This window comes from Urocampus carinirostris, chromosome 5, assembly GCF_059441175.1.
Source record: "Urocampus carinirostris isolate Australia breed hairy pipefish chromosome 5, RoL_Ucar_1.0, whole genome shotgun sequence".
In the NCBI taxonomy this organism is placed as follows: Eukaryota; Metazoa; Chordata; class Actinopteri; order Syngnathiformes; family Syngnathidae; genus Urocampus; species Urocampus carinirostris.
In genome coordinates this window covers 23099499-23119283 of record NC_142353.1, presented here as the reverse complement: position 1 = coordinate 23119283, position 19785 = coordinate 23099499, and the positions used below count along the sequence as shown (strand labels likewise).

Genomic DNA, 19785 nt, shown 5'->3' with positions numbered 1-19785 from the left:
AAGCAATAGTAGAGGTATATGCTTTTATTTTCACTCTTTTTTTGCATTTGAATAAAAGTGTCCAAAACAAAGGAAATCAAAGACAAAAAAAGACTTCAAAGTTCGGTAGCAACGTTTTAAACGCGCGGTCGTCCTGGCGTTTAATTATGGTCTCAGGCAATAGATGGTTCGTTCGCGAACGAAATGGCTTTGTGAACCATCTCTTTGAACGGTTCTACGAGAGCCCGGCTTTCTTTCGAATCCCCCTCCACCATCTTTTTATCTATATTTCACTGTTTTTCATTCTCTGTCTCTCTTTACCTTTATCTCTTTCTAAATATCTCCTTTTAGTTTATTTCTCTATATTTCTTTATATGTATTTTTCTCTTTCTCTCTGTTTTCCTCTATCTTTCTCTACCTCTCGCTTTCTCATTTTTGCTCCCCATCCATTTCTCTCCTTATCACTCTCTCTTACTTTCATTTGATCTTATCTTTCTTTCTATCTCCCTTCCCCTGGGTTTCTTTCTCCTTCCATTCTCTCTCACTCTCTTGAAGGCGCCCGCCCGTCACTGGCCAATGAGTAATATAATCTCTGCAGGGTTTGTAAGGGTGCTTGAAATCCTTGAGAATGCTTGAAGAACTTCCAAGTGAAAATGTAAGCTACATATTGTTTTTTACACCCAACACATAAAACTTATAAAGATATACACATGTATTGTTCAGATCATTCAGCCAATGGGAGTGGGCGCGGATGAGAAGCTTGTCCCATTGGCCAGACAGTGAGAGGACAGACAACTTGATTGAAAAATCCACCTCAGACAATGACACCGATGACCTGAGAGAAATCCCTAGAGTAAATTAAAAGATATACTTTTACTTGAGTGCTTCTCAAAGCAAGGGCTGGGGATCCCTAAGGGTCTATCATTGTAACTCTAAAATACTTTGTAACTAGTCATAAAGTACTGCATTTATTTGTGTATAACGCGCACCTCCAACTTTGTATCCAAAATGGGTATATTTTTTGGTTTCGCTCTTTCTAAGCACAAATTAAGCATTGTCAACGTTGTTGAATTTATGCATTCATGATTAAAATAATGGCAACGTAAAGAACACAATACCATCATAAAATTCACAGTGTAGTCATTTAATGTCCTCCAAAGTCAGATTCACCATTTAAGACACCAGAGTTGTTTTTCTTCCCTTGCATTTTCTTGCGTTTATATCTTTCAAGACCACTTTGTTTTTTTTCTATTCTCTCATATTCGTCTCTGCAACCTTGAATAAAAATAAGGTGTAAATGAGATCAAGTCTAATGCCTTTTCATATGTCATTTATATCATTTGTCATCTAGTGGTTTGGCGCTTCGACCACTGCCACCCGGGTTCAATTCCCATTGCATCTAATCTTTTGCGATGAGAGTTGACAAGATTTCTCATCTTATCAATCTTTGCACAAATTACTATAATACTACTGTAAAACTTCATGTATAACGCGGCCCCAAATTTTGGAGTTATTTTTTAGGTACATTTTTTAAAAACTAATTGCACATAATACACAAGTAAATATGCTAAAACTACATACAGGAATAGCCACACCAATGAAATATTGTATTATGATTACTAACTTACATTTACTTCTTTTTATTTTATTTGTATGAGATTAGGTAGAGGGTGTTTTGTTTTAAGACAAAGGGGTGAAGTGTTATATAAAATGTTCAATTCTTTTAAATAAATATACATATATATTTTTTTCAAAGACTATTGTGCGATTTTAATTTATACAAGCATCCTTTTCACAGTAAAATGAATACTAATTTAATAGATTTGGCATTTTGTGACCATTGTGATTTTATATAATGTATACATCTCACAAATCTGATTTTATCATTGTAACACTGAGACTTTTTGTCCCAAATCTTGTTTTTTTTTGCACGGATGGCTCCTTCAAATAACCATAGGACTTATGGAAAAAAATCTGAACAAATAGTGTGTGAGTGTATGACACTGTATGTGAATGTGTCGTGAACCAGAACAGGATCAGGACCCAAACGCGTGACGTTACTCACACAAGCCTTTTATTTTACGGGAAATGGGGAGTCATGCATGTTAGGCAGCAGTCTGGCGTGGAATGATTGGAAGCCAGAGGCCGACGAAATTGAAACCAATTGCCCGGATGATGTCGGACAGATGGGGTCGATACCGGACAGGATGGGACAGACAGGATAGGTAATGAAACAGGATATCGAAAATAAACAGAACAAACTAGACGGGAACAAAAACTGGAGAGAATAATAAACAGGACAAAAATAGACAGGAACGAAACTGGAAACCGGTATTAAACAGGACAAAAATAAACGGGAAAAATACCAGACAAGGAATACCAACAGGAAACAGGAAGTCAAAACTCACATCTTGCGGGGCAGAGGTTCGTTGACGGACTAACAAAGGAAAAATAAGAGTATTGAGCTTAAATAGACGGAAAGCCAATCTGTCAATGAGCCGCAGCTGGTGCCATACGGGCCAATTGGGCGCCATGGCAACCGTGACATAATGGGTAAGTATGAAGCACATTGTAAAGCACTTAGGGAGGTCTTCAGTGACTTGAAAAGCCCTGCATATATGCAGACCATTTATCCACAAATATAATTGCGGTTTACTCAAGATCTGACAATCATGTGTCTAGATAAATACACACGAGAAAATAAAGATTGCTTATGTAAATCACAGATTTATTTGTGGCTCTGCAAAATACATGATTAACACCGGATATTTTATTTTAAAAAGTGCTTAAATCTGGCCATGAAAGGTGCACGAACCCTGTCCTCGTTGTTGTTGTTAGTATTAACAATTGTAAAGTATAAATAAGGTAAAAGTTCACTGTACTGAATCAATAAGGGCTATAATAATAATAATATAATATAATAATACATTTTCAAAATTGATTAATTTGGTTCATAATGTTTCATTATTATTAGTAATGTAAACAACAAACCTTAAGAGCCGTTTGGAAGACAAAAGAGCCAGCTCTTTTCAGGGAGCCGAGCTTAAAGATTCGATTCTATAAAAAGAGTTGGAATTCCCATCACTATCAGGCACTTGTCGCTAATCTATTTCCGTATCCGTCAGGACAGATCCATTCCGTTCAGCGAAAGGGGTGAAGTGTAATCAGAATATTTCTTTATTATTAGTTGTTAAACGAACCAAAACAAAGATACCAATTCAACGTCTAGATAATAATTGCGCTGGATGCTCTTGTAAATGCCACCTAAATACTTCTTTCCGTGTTTGTTAAGTTAAACCCGTCAATCATTTGTAGCCATTGGAATAGCCCGGGACGCACTTCTTGCTCAGCGCCATTTTAATGGATTTTTTATTATCTCATTTGTTAAAAGATATGTGTGAACAGGTGGTTGAGTATTTTCGGGGTCAAATCGGGAAAAGGGATGCCGCTGAAATTAAATGGTCACACGCGGTGAACAGTCGGAGCAAACTGGCTAAGGCTCTCCAAGGTGGGACACTTTTTTGAAAAAATACTCATATCGCAGACAATATAAGTGAATGTACACATATTCGGATTAGACGCCAATTTAACCCTCATGTCACATTGTATACATTTTCGGCAATATTTTATCTTTAAACCAAAGGAAAAAAATATCTTTTAGAAAAAAAAACAGAATGCTCTCATTTTAAAAAATCTCCTGAATTTCAAAATGCCACCTGTTCTCCATTCTTGTACCCTAGGCACTCGTTATAATTCAGATTTTTTAATAAATCAAAAACCGATGGAGCAAAACGAGTATTTCCTTAAATTACTACGTCGATTGCTTTACTTGTACAGACGTTTGCGTGCCAATTTTTTGTGATGAGAGCATTTACACCTCTTCGCCGTTAGGCAGCGCCAGAGGCTCACTGATTCATACTCCTGACAGCGTTCGTTAACCACGCTTACCTTAGTTACTGTATCCATGTTTTAGAACCGGAGCAAATATGGCGCCTGAATCTTTGGTCGATATTCCAGATAGCACAGCTGTATCATTTCTTCCTTATTATGCAAACTTATCTAAAGGTTAGTAGAAAAGGGTCTCCATCAATGTTCCCTCTATTTTTCCACGGGTCTGAGCGTTCACACAAAGTCGGTGAGCAACGCTTGAAACAACAGTGAGCCACCATAATCCCAAGTGTGGCAAGATAATTAATTATCAAACATGTCCAAAACTTGACATCAAGTTACATTTTGCTGAGTTTTCGGCAACGCAATTTTTTTTTCCACTTTTGAATGAATTGACTAATGTACGATTGCAAAGGTTGTAAGGCCTACAAACGTCATTTGTTTTTACATCAATTCTTTCACAGGATTTCCATTTCTTTTTTTTCCTGGTATCTTTTGTCGCATAACACTAACATTTTTGGGGGCCTATTTAGTCGGTTGCACGATGCACAACTGTATTTAATCACATTTTTGAGTGGAAGTGCAATGTTGGCAACAAGATTGACTTGGTATAATTGGAAATTATTTGAATGCAACACAAACTTTTTATTATTTTTTCGGTGTTTTTTTTCTACTTTTTTTTTTAAATTCCTTTAAAAAATCTCATTGTGTTTATTTTTTCCGAGCTGTTACTTTTTTCTTTTTGTTCTCTATTTACTTTTTCCTACATTTCTTTCTTTGCTTTTTTTCTGGCTTTTTTCTAAATTTTTGCTTCTTTTTTCTCTTCCTTTTGTTTCTTTTTTTCTCAGCTTTTCAGTACTTTTTCATTTTGGTATTTTTTTCTTTTTTGTTCTATTCCCCCCCTTCCTTTAAGTCATTTTGTGCATAATTTTACTTAATATTTGGTCATGTTGGAATTAAAGAAGCAAAAACAACCTGAAGAGCCGTTTAGGACCCGAAACAGCCGGTTCTTTAGTGAGCCGAGCCGAAGAAGCCGGTTCTCGACATACTCTACTAACTTTACTCAACTTCGTTCGACTTCAAAATACCGCATTTAGGACACAACGTCAGGGGAACGCGTGTATTTTTACCTTCATGCACTGTAACTTTGACTTAAGTCGCTTCTTAATTAGTAATTTTGAGCCCTCATTTTTGTGCGCTGGCTAGATTTTCTTGTGCGCTGAGAATGTGCGAGCAGTGCGCAATTGCGCACGCGCGCCGCTTAGAGGGAACACTGGTCTCCATTATTGTATGCAGAATTATATTACTGTAATGACATCAAGGTGTTAAAGGCGATAACCTTGTAAGGGGTTTTAACAAACTTTATTCACACAAACACACTCCAACAACTTGGCCCAATTTAGAGATTACAAACATTGCTTATTCAAACATCAGTACTAATGTTTCAATGAAAGAAATAATTGTGGCAGGATAACAAGGTTACCATGACAAATGAACAAGTAAGAGGGGGGAGACAAAATCGCAGGCAGAGAAAAACGATCCGGAAATGGAACCCGCTGGAAAATAAAAACAACCAATGTGTACAAGAACAGATTTTTCTTGGCTTGCACAACCCTCACTGACACCTCCAACAGCAATCAAACACACCCACAACCCCACCACATCACACTCCAACAACATGTTGGAAAATAAGAAAAAAAGACCAATGTGTACAGGGCAATACTATTGTGCAGGGCCACAGCTCTGTCTTCTCAAGTGGGATTTCAAGCAGCGGCAGTGGCTCAGGAGGTAGAGCGCTCGTCTTGGGATCAAGAGTTCGGCGTTCGAATCCCGGCTCCTCTGTGTTACATGTCGAAGTGTACTTTGGTAAGACACTGAATCCCTAATACCCCCAATATGCAGGTTAGCGCCTTACATGGCTGCACGGCCGCTATTGGGAAATGTGAAGCACATTGTAAAGCGCTTTGGGAAGTCTTGACTTGAAAAGCACTATATAAATGCAGATCATTTCATTTCATCCTCCAGTTCTCTGCCCGGGATGCTCAGATGGGTCCTCTCCCTTCTTGCTTCTACTTTCCACAACCACCCGAATAGCCAGGCCGTTGCTGCCGGGACTCCCACAGTGTGCTCCGGTTCCCTCCTCCGGGTGGGCGCAGACGACTCTTCTTTATGGCTGCGTCCTAGGCTTGTGGCTCGCAGATTGTATGGTATTTGCAGCCATTCGGAGCACAGCCACGGGGGGATCTGTCTGCACCTCCTTACCAACAGGTTTATGGAGGTCCAGATGGCGTCTTTGATGGCGGCGAGAGTGAGCCAGTCCTTGGCAAAGTCGTTCTTTGACCTTTTTGACCGACTCACCCCGTAAAGCACGTACTGTGTGTCCGGGAATTTTCCTAGGTGGCAGGCCATTGCCCACAGGTCCTCGACAGCGCTGCACTCCCAAAAAAGGTGCCTCACCGACTCCTGGGCGCCACAGCCAGGTCGAGGGCAGGTCGAAATCGCTGACATTCCTCGGTATTGCATGACGACTCTGACTGGGAGAACCTCATGAGCCACCATCCATGAAAGGTCCCGTAATCTGTTTGGGAGGGCAGGATGATTGGATGCAAAATGTTGGCGATCTATGAGGAAATCATAAGCCCTGTACCAACTACACATATAAATAGATTCATATTTGTGAGAGATAATGGTAAATAGAGGTTATACAATGAGTGATACAATATTTTAAATCTATGAAACGCATGGTTAAATTTCCATTTGTTTTGGCATGAAAAATAGCTGCACAACTGCAACACTGCTATACCCCTGCACACCTGATGCCGTTTTCAGTTCTGCTCAAAGTCTTTTACATCATGTGACCATTTAAGATGGCGATTATAGAGACACGTACATATTTACTACGGCGCTGAAAGAGAACGCGAATGAGGGCCTCTTCGCCCATTACAGGGGTCAGCAATAAATGATTGGTGAAAAATTAATGCCATTAATTGCGAAAAATTAATGGAATGGTTGCTTAAATTCATAAATCCATTTATTGCAAAATTTAAATAATTAGCAATTATTGCGAGTTTGCGACCCATTAATTGCGAAAATATTCGGGTTTTTTGTTAGTCGATTGCGTCAACAAACGTGCAAATTTTCTCGCCGCGCGAGCATTTCGTATGCGGTCAAGGGCACATACACGCACAATCGGGACAGTGCATGCATACGCGTAAGCTACCGTGTTTCCCCCATTATAAGGCCCAGCTTTTTATGAGAAATGAAATTCAACCTTCCTGCAAATAAGAGGCTCATATTACCTATGAAAACCGTAGATATCAACGTTATTTAACAACGGCAATGCTTTTCTAAGAAATTTTTAGCGAAAATTTATTACTTTTGCACATATTTTTATTTCAAAACCTCAATTTTTGACGATGATTTTGAAGTAAGGCCGGCCTTATATTCGGGGAAACACGGTAGCTGTACGTACATAGTGTGGTTGCAAAGCAGCTTTTTATTGGTCGGGACAAAATCGGGCTTGTTGATTAGCTCACGTTTTGCCTCAAGCACGTACGTCGTGGATGCACATACGCACATGTTGTACACCACTACTATTACGCTGTATTAATTGTAATCTTCGCACGGTTATGGGACCGAAGGAAAAAATGGTTAGAGAGTACTTCACACAGATTGATGTCGTCAACGGCAAATGGCGCTGCTCATGTGGCGCCGAGCGCATCCAACGGCGCAACACCGGTTGGAGCAATTTGGAAAGCCACATTAAAAGTCAGCACTTGCAGAAAGAAAGTGATGCAAAGAAGCAGGAGTCATCCAATCCTGGATCGATAGAAAATTTCCTGTCGTCACCTTCAACCGTTTGCCGAAAAGGAATACGAATCTTCAAGTGGCTGCGGTTGGTTTGTATCGACCTGGAGCCTTTCAATGTTGTTGATCGGCCTACCATCAGGGACATCAGCAATACGGAGCCAATCTGCACAAACACCTTAAAGAAGTATTTGGCCTTGGTGACACAGGGTGTGCGACAGAAAATCACCTTCGATCTGCCATCCCGATTCGCGGTGGTATTCGACGGATGGACTTGTTCTTCCGATTATTACGTTGGCGTTTTCGCCTCGTATATAAGCCCACGCGGTCGGGAAAGTGCTCTCCTCGGCTTCTCAACACTTTTGGATCCCAAGGCACAGACGGCTGAAAACCACCTGGTGTTCATCGAAGACATCCTTAGCAGGTACGGCAAGTCTATGGCCAACGTGGTGGCGCTTTGTGGCGACAACTGCAAGGTGAACAAAGCCATTGCAAAGCAGTGCAATGTTCCTCTGGTCGGCTGCACCTCCCATCGCTTCAACCTCGCTGTCAAAGAACTCTTGAAGCCCTACGAAAAGGTGAACTTCTTTTCTATGCTGCTTACTTATATCTCACAATATCTATATTGAAGACAGAGTGCACTCTGTCACAGCGGTTCCACAATATTTTTTTCACATACCCCACGCGGCCACGCCTTCTATCAAAGGAATTTTACGCAAGGCGATTTTAAGCTGCTCAAATTTAGCATATTTCTTATTTCCTGCTTTTACTTTTTTAAGGTACTCTGTAAGTTGAACTCCTTGATGGCTCGCCTGAGATACAGCACGCTTAGTGCACTACTGGATGAGTACACAGACCTTCGACCGTTGACGAGAAATGAGACACGGTGGTCAAGCACGGCAAAGATGGTGCGCAGGTTCTTCGAGCTGCAGAAAATTCTTGCAAAAGAAGTTTTCACCACCGACCCAAGGGTGATGGATTTACTTCTCAACGCAGCGGATGTTCATAAACTCACTCAACTCAACGGTGATTTGGCCAAGTTGGATTCTTTGACGCTTACTTTGCAGCAAGAAGATCTGACAGTCGCAGAGGCGAGGTACCTCTTTGATGTTGCAATGTCGTCCCATCCTGCCATGGCCCATCACCTCAGCCCCGACGGCAAAATCGTTCAAGCGCCTATGTTTGAGAGGGCTATTGTGAAAATTCAAAACCAAAAACATGGTCAACTTACGACAAAAGAGCGTCAAGCAGTGGAGGCTCTCAAAGTCACCGAAACTGCACCGGTCGATGAAAGTCCAATAGATGAGTCATCGGATATGGCCTTCGGCCAAAATTTGATAAAACGGCGCCGCCTGAACATGATGCTGCCCACCTCTGATCAATTTATCGATACAACATTTATACTGCCAACTTCCAACATAGTAGAACGCTTTTTCAGTGCTGCCGGACGTGCCTATGCGGATGAACGGTACAACTTGTCAACAAATTGCCTAGAAGCCCAACTTTTTTTGTTTTCTAACAACCGCTTCTGGGACAGCGAATTTGTTTCCCACATCGTTTCATCTAATGAAAATCTCTAACATTTTCACTATCTCCGATGTTTCTATGTTGTACACATTTTTGTTCATAAATGAATGTGTAATAAATAGCAAAACCTCTTATTACTAAGGTGTCTTACTGCGCATGATAATGTTGGCGTGAATGTTCTATCATTCACTGTTCATCTAACCTCAGTTAGTGTTCCGACAATTCGCATATTAACTTAGGAGGAATCGACAAATTATAATTATAAAACAAGCCCCAACATGACGGTAGCTGATGTGATCACCAATAACTCAGAAGATATTTTTTGTACTAAAAGTAAAGATTAAAGGGACCAGTTTGTTCGACCATATTGACACGGCTAGTATACCATTAAATTACCAATTAATGGCTAGAAATCCAATAAATACCCATTAATTGGCCTTGCCGCAAAAAAATTAATTTTAATTTTTTCGCACTTAAATATTAATTTTTTTTCCAAAAATCAATTAATGATGACCCCTGCTTGAGCTCTATATTTTTGGACGACAGCTCCAGGGCAACCATATTGCGGAGAATAGTGCCAGATTGCAACACGAACGTGGAAGACGTGTTATTGTATTGGAATTGTTGGTTTCTGTGGTACCGGACTTGATTGCATTTGCTTGTAATTGTTCCTTGGGGATTAAAAGGAACGTTAGCGACCTGACACCAATAAGACATAAATAAAACTGTGGCATTTTTGATTGGTAACTTCAACTGCTGTTTAATTCGGATGTATAAATTGAGGACTTGATTTGTGGGTGAAAAAGTTGAATTATGAGTGTGTTGTAAGTATTGAACAAAGTACTGTCACACCTCCCCTATTGCTCCTGTTGTGTATTTTATGAATAATGTTGTCAAAACCATGGATTAATTTTTTGGGAGAAGATTCATAAATGTTTTCAAACGTCACTGAAGAATTTTGTGTTTAAAGCACATGTTTTGTGGAAACCAGTAGCTCGCCGTTTTTTCGATGCTGCCACAAAAGAGAAAAAAACACTCCATATTTGAATCTGTATGTTTAAAATGTCGCAAAAAATTAGTGGGTTGTATCCAGAATTTATTGTAGTTGGTAACTTATTATTATTCGATTAGGTATATGACTGCAACAACTAATCAATAAAATCAATTCTTACAATCGTTGGCCACAAATTTTATCATTGTTTTTTCAAGCGATTTAAGATCCACTTAGCACGTTAAATCGATGCAATAAGAGTGCATTGGATTTCGTTGTGACGATGAGGGTTGTAGTACTACTTTAGTCCAGCAGAGACAGGTTTGTTTTTCCAAAAAGCCATTTATTGACCATTTCATCATTACAAATGTAGAGCAAATAAGCCCGGGACAAAATTGACTCCCACATTTTTTGTTTCAGGTAATTTAGAACTTTGGAATAGATGGAACGACTGCGTCCCTTTTTGGACGGTTTCCGGTCGTACTAATTCACCATGTGCCATAATAAAATCTGATAACATGAAGTTTTGAATGTAATTAAAACATCCAAGCCTATGTATTGATAAAATAATGTTCTCAGCGTATTTAATTATTTCGACTGGAGGGGCATTCTCAAGTACAGAACATTACGCAAATTTCTCACCTCTTTGGCTTTCAAACAAGTTTAGCAAGTTCAAACACCGTCATCCGATCCAGGTGGTCTCAATTATCTGAGGCAACGCCCAAAGAGTCATGATCTGGTCAAGCGTCCCTGGTCCATGTAAAAAAAGCAGTTGATCAATAGCTCGCGCTCTTTTTTACTACCTCGCATGACGGCAGTTTGAGGCGGCCGTGCGGGCCTGCACTGCGGAAGTTCAGCACATGGGCCACACATTGAGACCACATAAAACATGGGACAAAATCTCTCAGAAACAACAAGTATGAGGACGGTTTCAGATTTAATGCCATGTTTGCTGGTTCTTGGGAATTAGCTTTTTTTCTGTATAGGGGAATTTCCCCAAATCAACAGGCATTATAGCAGGAAACTTTCTTTTTGTGCTAGTAACTTTGACTCTTAGCGGTCGAAAACTCCCCTAATCTCCGGCGCCTTCCCCTCCCCATTTCCCCCATCATTAATTCTCTGTGTTAATAAATTGTTTGTTCTATTTCAATCAACCTGGTTCATTGAATCAATTTTCTTGGGATTAGTAATTCATATCAGAACTCAAAGTAAAAATGCAATTTACATTTTTAACCAAAAGATAAATTCATTGACAAAATTATGGGGAATGGGTTTATGTTTTTTACATTTTAGTGGATATTTGCTCCATATCAAATTTAATGTATTGTTCTTTTTTGTTTCGTATAAGTCCAAATGAAATGATCTGCATTTATATAGCGCTTTTCAAGTCAATGAAGACTTCCCAAAGCGCTTTACAATGTGCTACAGATTTACCCATTCACACACACACTCACACACCAATAGCAGCCATGCAAGGCGCCAACCTGCTTATTGGGGGCATTAAGCGTTCAGTGTCTTACCCAAGGACACTTCGACATGTAACACGGAGGAGCCGGGATTCAAACTGCGATCACTTGATCCTAAGATGAGCGCTCTACCTATAGAGTATCTTACATATTTACAGGTTTACAGCATATATTTGTATGTATTTTTCTTCATTGTTGAGTTAATTGACAAACGTTTTATCTTTTGTATTGTTTTATATCCTAGAGTATTATTCTGGTCACTACTTTGATATCTGTCCAAGACTTCAATATTCAAATAAAGAGGGAAAAAAAATTACAAATGTGTTTTTAAAAAATCTCAACCAATTGATTGATTATTCAAATAATCCTGAGTTGGAGCCCTAAAATTCTGACCTTACGTATTTTCGATGAAAGATTCCACTCATATGCTTGAGGCTGATGTCATCGTGAGAGGCCATCAGCCCAAGGAGCCAATCATGGGCCATCCTCCCGAGACGGACAGTGACATCACACTGAAGGAGTGGCTCCAAGGCGTCAAGGTGCACAAAAAGGGGATCAAGCTTGACTTCAAGAGGTGAGATTGGGTGCGTCGGATTCGCTCAAGCTTTCAACTGACGCGGTGCGTCCTTCCAGCCTGGAGGCCGCTTCTCTCTCTGTGCCCGTCTTGAGGGAGGTGCTGCCTAAAATGAGCGCCCCCGTGTGGGTCAATGCTGATGTCCTTCCGGGACCTGAGAGTCAGGACCTACCGCTGGGGCATCAAGCTTTCTTGGGCCTCGCGAAGACGCTTCCCAATACTGTCGTTCTCTCCCTTGGCTGGACCACAAAGTGGACGGCTGGGACGGATAATCCGGGTGAGGTATCGTCGCCCGCTCTAGTTTACGTACTTTCTCTCTGTCTTTGCAGCAGTTTTTTTTAAATACTTTTCAGTACTATGTTGGCATTCTTTGAATGTTTCTGTACTTTTCAGTACTTTTTTGCACCTTTCTTCTTTTCACTACTTTTCTTGTCCTTTTCGTATTTTCCAGTGCTTTTTTTATACTTTTCAGTACTTTTTCAAGCGTTTTAGTACCTTTTTCCGAAATTATCACTAGTTTTCATAATTTTTACTACTTTTCACTACTTTTCTGTACTTTTGAATATTTTTAACCGCCTTATTTGTAATTTTTGTATTTTCCAGTTCTTTTTGTTATACTTTTCAGTACTTTTTCAAGCGTTTCAGTACATTTTCCAAAAATATCACTTTTTTTTCATCATTTGTACCACTTTTCATACTTTTCAGTACTTTTGTATATTTAACCGCCTTATTTGAAATTTTTTAGTACTTTTTTATACTTTTCAGTATTTTTTCAAACGTTTCAGTACCTTATTCGAAATTATCAATTTTTTTTATAATTTTTACTACTTTTCATTCTTTTCTGTACTTTTGAATACTTTTAACCGCTTTATTTGTCATTTTTTTTGTCAGTACTTTTTTATACTTTTCAGTACATTTTGTACTTTGTTATAGTTTTTAGAATCTTTTTCCTTCATTTTTTGTTACTCTTTATATCTTTCATTACTTTATCACCATTTCTTTGTATTTTTTAATACATGCCAGGACCTTTTCCCACCTTTCAGTACTTTTTACTAGTTTCTCTACTTTTCCTACTTTTCACTAGTTTTTCCATACTTTTTACTACTTGTCAGTACATTTTGATAAAAATGTTTATCGAACAATTTCATACTTTTTCAGTATATGTTGTATTTTTTATATTTCCAGTAAACCTTCCTTCTCTTCAGTACATTGTCATACTTTTCATTGCTTCTTCATATGTTTCTTCATTTTTAGTGTTTTTCAATACTTTTTCTAAATTTTCAGTACACTTTTCTGCTTTTCAGTACTTTTTAGTTTTGATACTTTTTAATACTTTTTTTGTACTTTTACATACTTTTTTTTTAGTACACTACTTCTTTTGTAATTGTTTTGTATTTATTTTAAATCTGTATTCATAAGTTTCACCACTTTCAATACTTTATGGTACTTTTCACTTATTTATTTTTTTACTTTTCAGTACGTTTTGTATATTTTCAGTACTGCTCAATAGTTCTTTTTAGTCCTTTTAATACATTCAGTACACCTTACAGTACATATTTTGTACTTTTTTGTATCTTTAAAATATGTATGAACTTTTTTTGTCTTGCTGAAATTATATTTCAATTTTCTTTCTTTAAGTCTTTTGTGTAAAATCCTCAACTTCTTCCAAATAATTCCACTTCATTCCCAACAATTCCAACACTTCATTTGAAATATTTCAGCCTTTTTGCCTGCTTAGTGTGTGACTTACGGTATTTTTTAGGTTACAGTTGGGACATGGTGCATGCGATGCAGGACATTTGTGGAGGTCTGAAACATCATGTCACTTTCCCGGTCCGGGCAGTTCTTTTGGCCCAGTCTGTTTCGCAGCTTACGTGGCTGCTGCAACAGTCGGACAGGTGAGGCAGGCACACCACAATTCTATCATTTCCAATAACCACCAGGGACCTAAAGAGAGATTAATACAGACGCTCCCCTACTTACGACCATTCGACTTACGAAAAATGGTTGATACGAACATGTGAGAGGTCACCCAACATCCACCTCGAAGAAGAAATCCCCTTCCTCTTCCTAGTTCGTGTGTAAACATGCGTGCTGGAGATTCAGTACAATAAAAACTTTGACGTTTTTATTGTTTAATACCATTCAAAATTGTTTGGTGTGAATCGTAAAGAAGAGGCAAGCCGTTTCTTTTGAAATAAAAGTGGAGTAAGAAAGCATGATAGGGTGGAGAAAATTGTTGGATCGCTTTTTTTTTCCGTCCATGCTCTACCACAGAGAAGGACCTCTTGAAGCCCATCTTCCAAAAGTGAGTTAAACTCAACTTTATGTTTATAGAGCATATTATTTTAGGAAATGTTTATTTTTTAGTACAAAACAATAAAGGTTACTTATACAAGCCTTAAACATACTTATTTAAACCTTAAACATACAAAATCTAGCACTGAAGCAATTTACGAACAAATTAAATTTAGGAACGATCGTCCGTAGTCTGTAATCTGATATTTGACTTTGGAATAAATACCAAACATATTTCTTAGTGCCTGTTTTATTCTATTGATGATTAAAATGTAGATCTCGGTTCTAGAACACACCTGCTTAACTAGAGGCAGCCAGTGCCTGAAAAAGTATTATTTAATTCTGATAAGAGAAGTTGTCAACCGTTACTATGAATGTTTCTATAAATTCCAGACTACCTGCCGCTACTTTTTAGCCTACATTTTAAACACTCTGGTTTTAAAATAAGGTGTCGTTTATTCTTTTTTTTCTGTGGCAGTACCGGAAAAAGTGGCTGGCTGCTCTTTTCCACAATGCATGCCCTCGAAAAACAAAACGCCGTGGTGACGTGTGGAAACATTTATGACGCCCTTCTTGAGGAGAAATCAGTCGATGGTCTTGCCAAAATTATTTATATAAATCATCACAGGAGCAAAGCGGGATGTGTGAATGTAGTTTATTGAATATTTACACTGTACTTAAAATTTACAACATATTTGAAAAATTTAAAACCATTTATCCATGAAACAAGTCCTCAATTTATACATCCGAGTTGAACAGTATACTGTCCACTATAGTGGAAATTACCTATCAAAAACACTACACTTCCCTTTCTGGAACTCTAACATTGATGTCAAGTCGCTAGAGTTTCCTTTCATCCTCGAGGACCGATAACAAGCAAATGGAATTTAGTCCTTTACTGCGAAATCCACTAAGGACAAAGACACGAAAAGATCCGATTGTGTTGCAATCTGGCACTATTCTCCAGATTACGGTATCTCTGGCGCTGTCGTCTAGAAATATAGGGCTAACATCTTGCCCAATGTAGCCATCATTCGCTTTTTCTTTCGGCGGAATCGTAAATGTGTTCTTGTCTTCGTATTCGCCATATCGAAAGGTCACATTATCCGAAAACACATGAAAACGACGCAGCTGAAAATTATGTTAGGTGTCATGACGCCAAAATCCTCACGCGGTTGGGCACCAGGCTTATAATGTTGGAGATGGACGTGAATAAGTTCATTTTATGGCTGTTTAAGCCTGAATCTTAAAATCCCATGCAGCCTGTACAAAAACAAAAATGAGTTTCGTTCCTTTAATAGAGCATGCGGCTTTTAATCAGGTGTCCTCTGCAGCTATTTTTTTATTATTTAGTGTGTAAAGCACTCAGCAAAGACACTTTTACCCACACGAAGCCTTTACAAACGTCAAGTGAGCAAGTAGGACAACATGGCCCCCACAGAATGTGTGGGCGACAAACTTGAATTGCGCCTCTCTTTGTGATGTGCAGCAGCATTACGTGCTGAAGGTGAATAAAGAGAAGAGGCTGCCATGATTCATTCAATCAGTCACCGTTTACAAGCAGCTCATTTTTTCCATTCAAACTCCACGGGAACACGGCTCATCATAGGCACACCGAGGGACGGGTGTTAAATCATCCTGCCGCCATCCAAAACAGAAGGGCATTTGTTGCCCTTCGCGGGGCCCATTATACCAAAAGGGAATCTAAAGCCCCCCGCACACTCAGCGATGACACTGGCGATCTGCTTTTTGGCTTCAGATGTGCAGGGGGGCTCTATTTGCAGCGCCTATAGTGTAGAGCAGGGGTCTCCAACGTGGTGCCTGCGGGAACCAGCGTGCCCCCTAAGGACAGCTCTGGTGCCCGCGGACCTGTTCTGAAAATAACTCACCAGTGCTGGGTCGTTATTATGTGGTTTTTAGGGGTTTTGGAGAACAAGTGTTTGAGGAGTATGTTAGGAGTGACAAGATTGGATAGATTGAGAAATGAAGTTGTGAGAGACAGAACTGGAGTAGTTCTAGAACTGAGCAAGTGTGTGGATAAGAGAGTACTCGGTTGGTTTGGACACATGAAGAGGATGGATGAGGAGCGAATGTTGAAGAGGATCTACAGAGCAGAAGTAAATAGAAGGAGACCAAGAGGAAGGCCGCGATTGACGTGGATGGATGGTGTTATGAGTGCACTGTAAGAAAGAGGTCTAAATATAGTGGAAGCTCAAGCTCTTGTTGGTGTTAGCAATTAGTGGAGAGGTGTTGTGAAAGGATAGTGGGATGTTTGGACGCGTTCTTAAGGACGGGCAGGGCACCTGTATGATGCGGCAGCGGTAAACCAGTGAAAGCTGTCGGGCCCTGCTGTCGAACAGAAGGGTGTGTTGTGTCACCCTGACCCGAGTGGCACGGCCGCTTTCTTTTGTCCTGTTTCATCTGGAGGGACGAAAGCATGACCAACTTGGGTGCCGAGGTGCTTAACTTGTTTGGGTGTTCGAGCATTTGGTTGGCCATGGTCCAAAAAATTTTGGTTATGTTTTTTGCTCCTTTTAACCTTTTTATTTTCTTTGTTTTTGTATGTGTTTGTCTTGCTGTTGGTCACCCCTCCCAAGGGATATGACCAGGGTAGATGTTTTTTTTGTTTGTTTTAGTGGTTGACTTCGTCTATTTAACTCCATCATCCTGAGGGCCAGTATTGGCCCCTTGGCTGCGAGTTTGACAACCCTCTTTAAAAGTCATGACACTCACAGTTCTCTCTTGTAGTCTACAGCAGTGTTTCTCAACTGGTCTGACTTGAGGACCCACCATTTAAGTCTAATTACAATCAGCAACCAGAATTAAATATATGACGAATAAAACGATTGTGCAGTTCAAGGCAGAGATCGTACAACACATTCACATTCTTTTTTTAAACTGTTTCCTTTGAAAAAAATGACCGACGCAACCAAAACAACTTCAAGTACAGTATATACAGTACTCGCATATAAACCTACATTGCATATAAGCAACTCCCTGAAACTGCATTAAAATAGCCACATATTAAAAAAAGTTGGTGCACAAAATATCACAAAATTGTGTACCTCAACGACGATAATTACTTCATTGTGTAGATAGTAAAGATCACAGGTATAAAAAAAAGCTAGAAATATAAGAATTTACTGTACCTTTAAGCAGTGCTTCAAACAGCAGACACTTTTCATATGTTGCAATTATTTCCTTCGTCAACTCGCTTGTTTTTCTCATGGTTTTCCACTCTTCCCTCCCCTTATCATTAACTTTTTGGGACCCATTGTTATGGACAGAGAATAAAATAAAACCAACCAAATGACATTAAAAAAAAGATGTGGTCTCTCTCAAACACAATTGGGACAGCGCCAATTGACTGAACAGGAAGAAGAGATCGAGCAGGCCATTAGACAGCTACTATGTAATTGACCCTCTGTTTTTCTTCTTAGCATTCATTTGCTATGGCATTGGCCTGCGGCCCACTGAAAACTGGTCCAGTTGAGAAACACTGGTCTACAGCATGCGGTCTAAACTCAAGATCTTGGAAAAAACTCTAAGGTCTGAAAGCCATTTTACACTTGTGTCATGTGCAGATATTCTTTAACGGTGTGGACCGGCCAGACTGACGAATTCAACGTGAAGGAGCTGCTTCCTTACAGAACACTTGTTGACGTCTGCAGAATCTGCTACGATCTGCCAGAAGCGCTTCGGACACAGCTGACAAAAAATACACAAGATAACACGTGAACAAATATTTGTCATGCTAAGAACCTTCGGATGCTTACTGGTTCATGTACAGTTCTTCCTCGTTTTTTGCGGGGGATCGCGTTCTAAAAAGGCCCTGCAACAGTCAAGACCTGGGAAGTAGAAACATTTATTTATTGAATACATATTCTTTGAAATCAAAGAACAAACACAAATTACATGCTCAAGCATTTGCTTTACCAATAAAAGTACTGTACTTTTTTTTTTTTACTAATAAACTTCTATACTGTCAAATTATTATTTAAAAGAAAAGCTTTTGGTGCTTTTTGGAGCGTTTTGTTGACTTTTAGAGAAACTTAAAAATCAAAAAAGATTTGCATGTCCCTAATCTAAGATAGTTCAGCTTTGTTACCTATATGTACAACTTAGCCTCCAATGGTATTGACACACAGGAAACAAAGGAGCGGGGCGACTGTTTAGCCCAGTAGTCGGGTTACAAGCCATATAAGGCTTTTTTGATGAGTACATATGGCTCGGAGATAAAATTGAGTTTGTGCTATACTTGTATATTTGTCATAAGCAGGCCTGATGGTTGCACAAGCGAAGCCGATACAAGGTTGTTGCAAAAAGGGTCCAGTCCAGTATATATAGGAGACAATTTTAATACAGTTTACAGTCAAGGTGTCACACCAACAAACCCCGTTTTGGCTGTCAATTGCTAAATAATCATTTACACGGACGCTCATTAAACAATCTATGTTCATTAGTGAGACACTTTATGATGAAAAACCACAGAATAAACTTTAACACAAACGCTGATCGGAGCTGTGGCCGCAAGGTAGTCGGTGCCTGCCGCGGTGGCAACCCTCAGACCCGTTGGTGGTCACCGGCGGTGAGGGATGCCGTCAAGCTGAAGAAGGAGTCTTATCGGGCCTTCCTGACCTGTGGGACTCTGGAAGCAGCTGGCAGGTATCGGCTGGCCAAGCGGAATGCGGCTTTGGCGGTTGCCGAGGCAAAAACTCGGGCATGGGAGGAGTTTGGCGAGGCCATGGAAGCCGACTTCCGAACGGCTTCGAGGAAATTCTGGTCCACCATCCGACGTCTTGGGGGGAGGAAGCGGTGTGCCATCGACACTGTGTATAGTGCCGATGGGGCGCTGCTGACCTCGACCCGGGACGTTGTGAATCGGTGGGCGGAGTACTTCGAAGACCTCCTCAATTCCACCGGCACGTCTTCCTCTGGGGAAGCAGAGCCTGAGGACTCTGGGTTGGGCTCTCGTATCACTGGGGTTGAAGTCACCGAGGTTGTCAAAAAACTCCTCGGTGGCAGGGCCCCGGGGGTCGATGAGATCCGCCCAGACTTCATTAAGGCTCTGGATGTTGTGGGCGTGTCATGGTTGACGCGCCTCTGCAACATCGCGTGGACATCGGGGACAGTGCCTCTGGACTGGCAGACTGGGGTGGTGGTTCCCGTCTTTAAGAAGGGGGACCGGAGAGTGTGTTCCAACTACAGGGGAATCACACTTCTCAGCCTCCCTGGTAAGGTCTATTCAGGGGTAC

The 19785-nt window shown here is 40.1% G+C and overlaps 1 protein-coding gene across 3 annotated transcripts; it reads left to right on the top strand.

Moving 5' to 3' along the window:
* Positions 1–51: 51 nt before the first annotated feature.
* LOC148365777 (protein FAM151B-like) lies at positions 52–19035 on the top strand. Of its 3 annotated transcripts, none has more exons than XM_088336218.1 (5): positions 52–634; positions 12073–12232; positions 12292–12509; positions 13995–14130; positions 18115–19035. In XM_088336218.1, the coding sequence occupies exons 2-5, from the start codon at positions 12084–12086 to the stop codon at positions 18266–18268; spliced, it is 657 nt and encodes a 218-aa protein (XP_088192344.1). In that variant the 5' UTR covers positions 52–634; positions 12073–12083; the 3' UTR covers positions 18269–19035. The 3 variants fall into 3 exon arrangements, with proteins under 3 accessions (XP_088192344.1, XP_088192342.1, XP_088192343.1); XM_088336217.1 differs by lacking the exon at positions 52–634 and adding an exon at positions 3207–3487; XM_088336216.1 differs by lacking the exons at positions 52–634; positions 12073–12232; positions 12292–12509; positions 13995–14130; positions 18115–19035 and adding exons at positions 3128–3487; positions 5601–5733; positions 5893–8605.
* Positions 19036–19785: the final 750 nt, after the last annotated feature.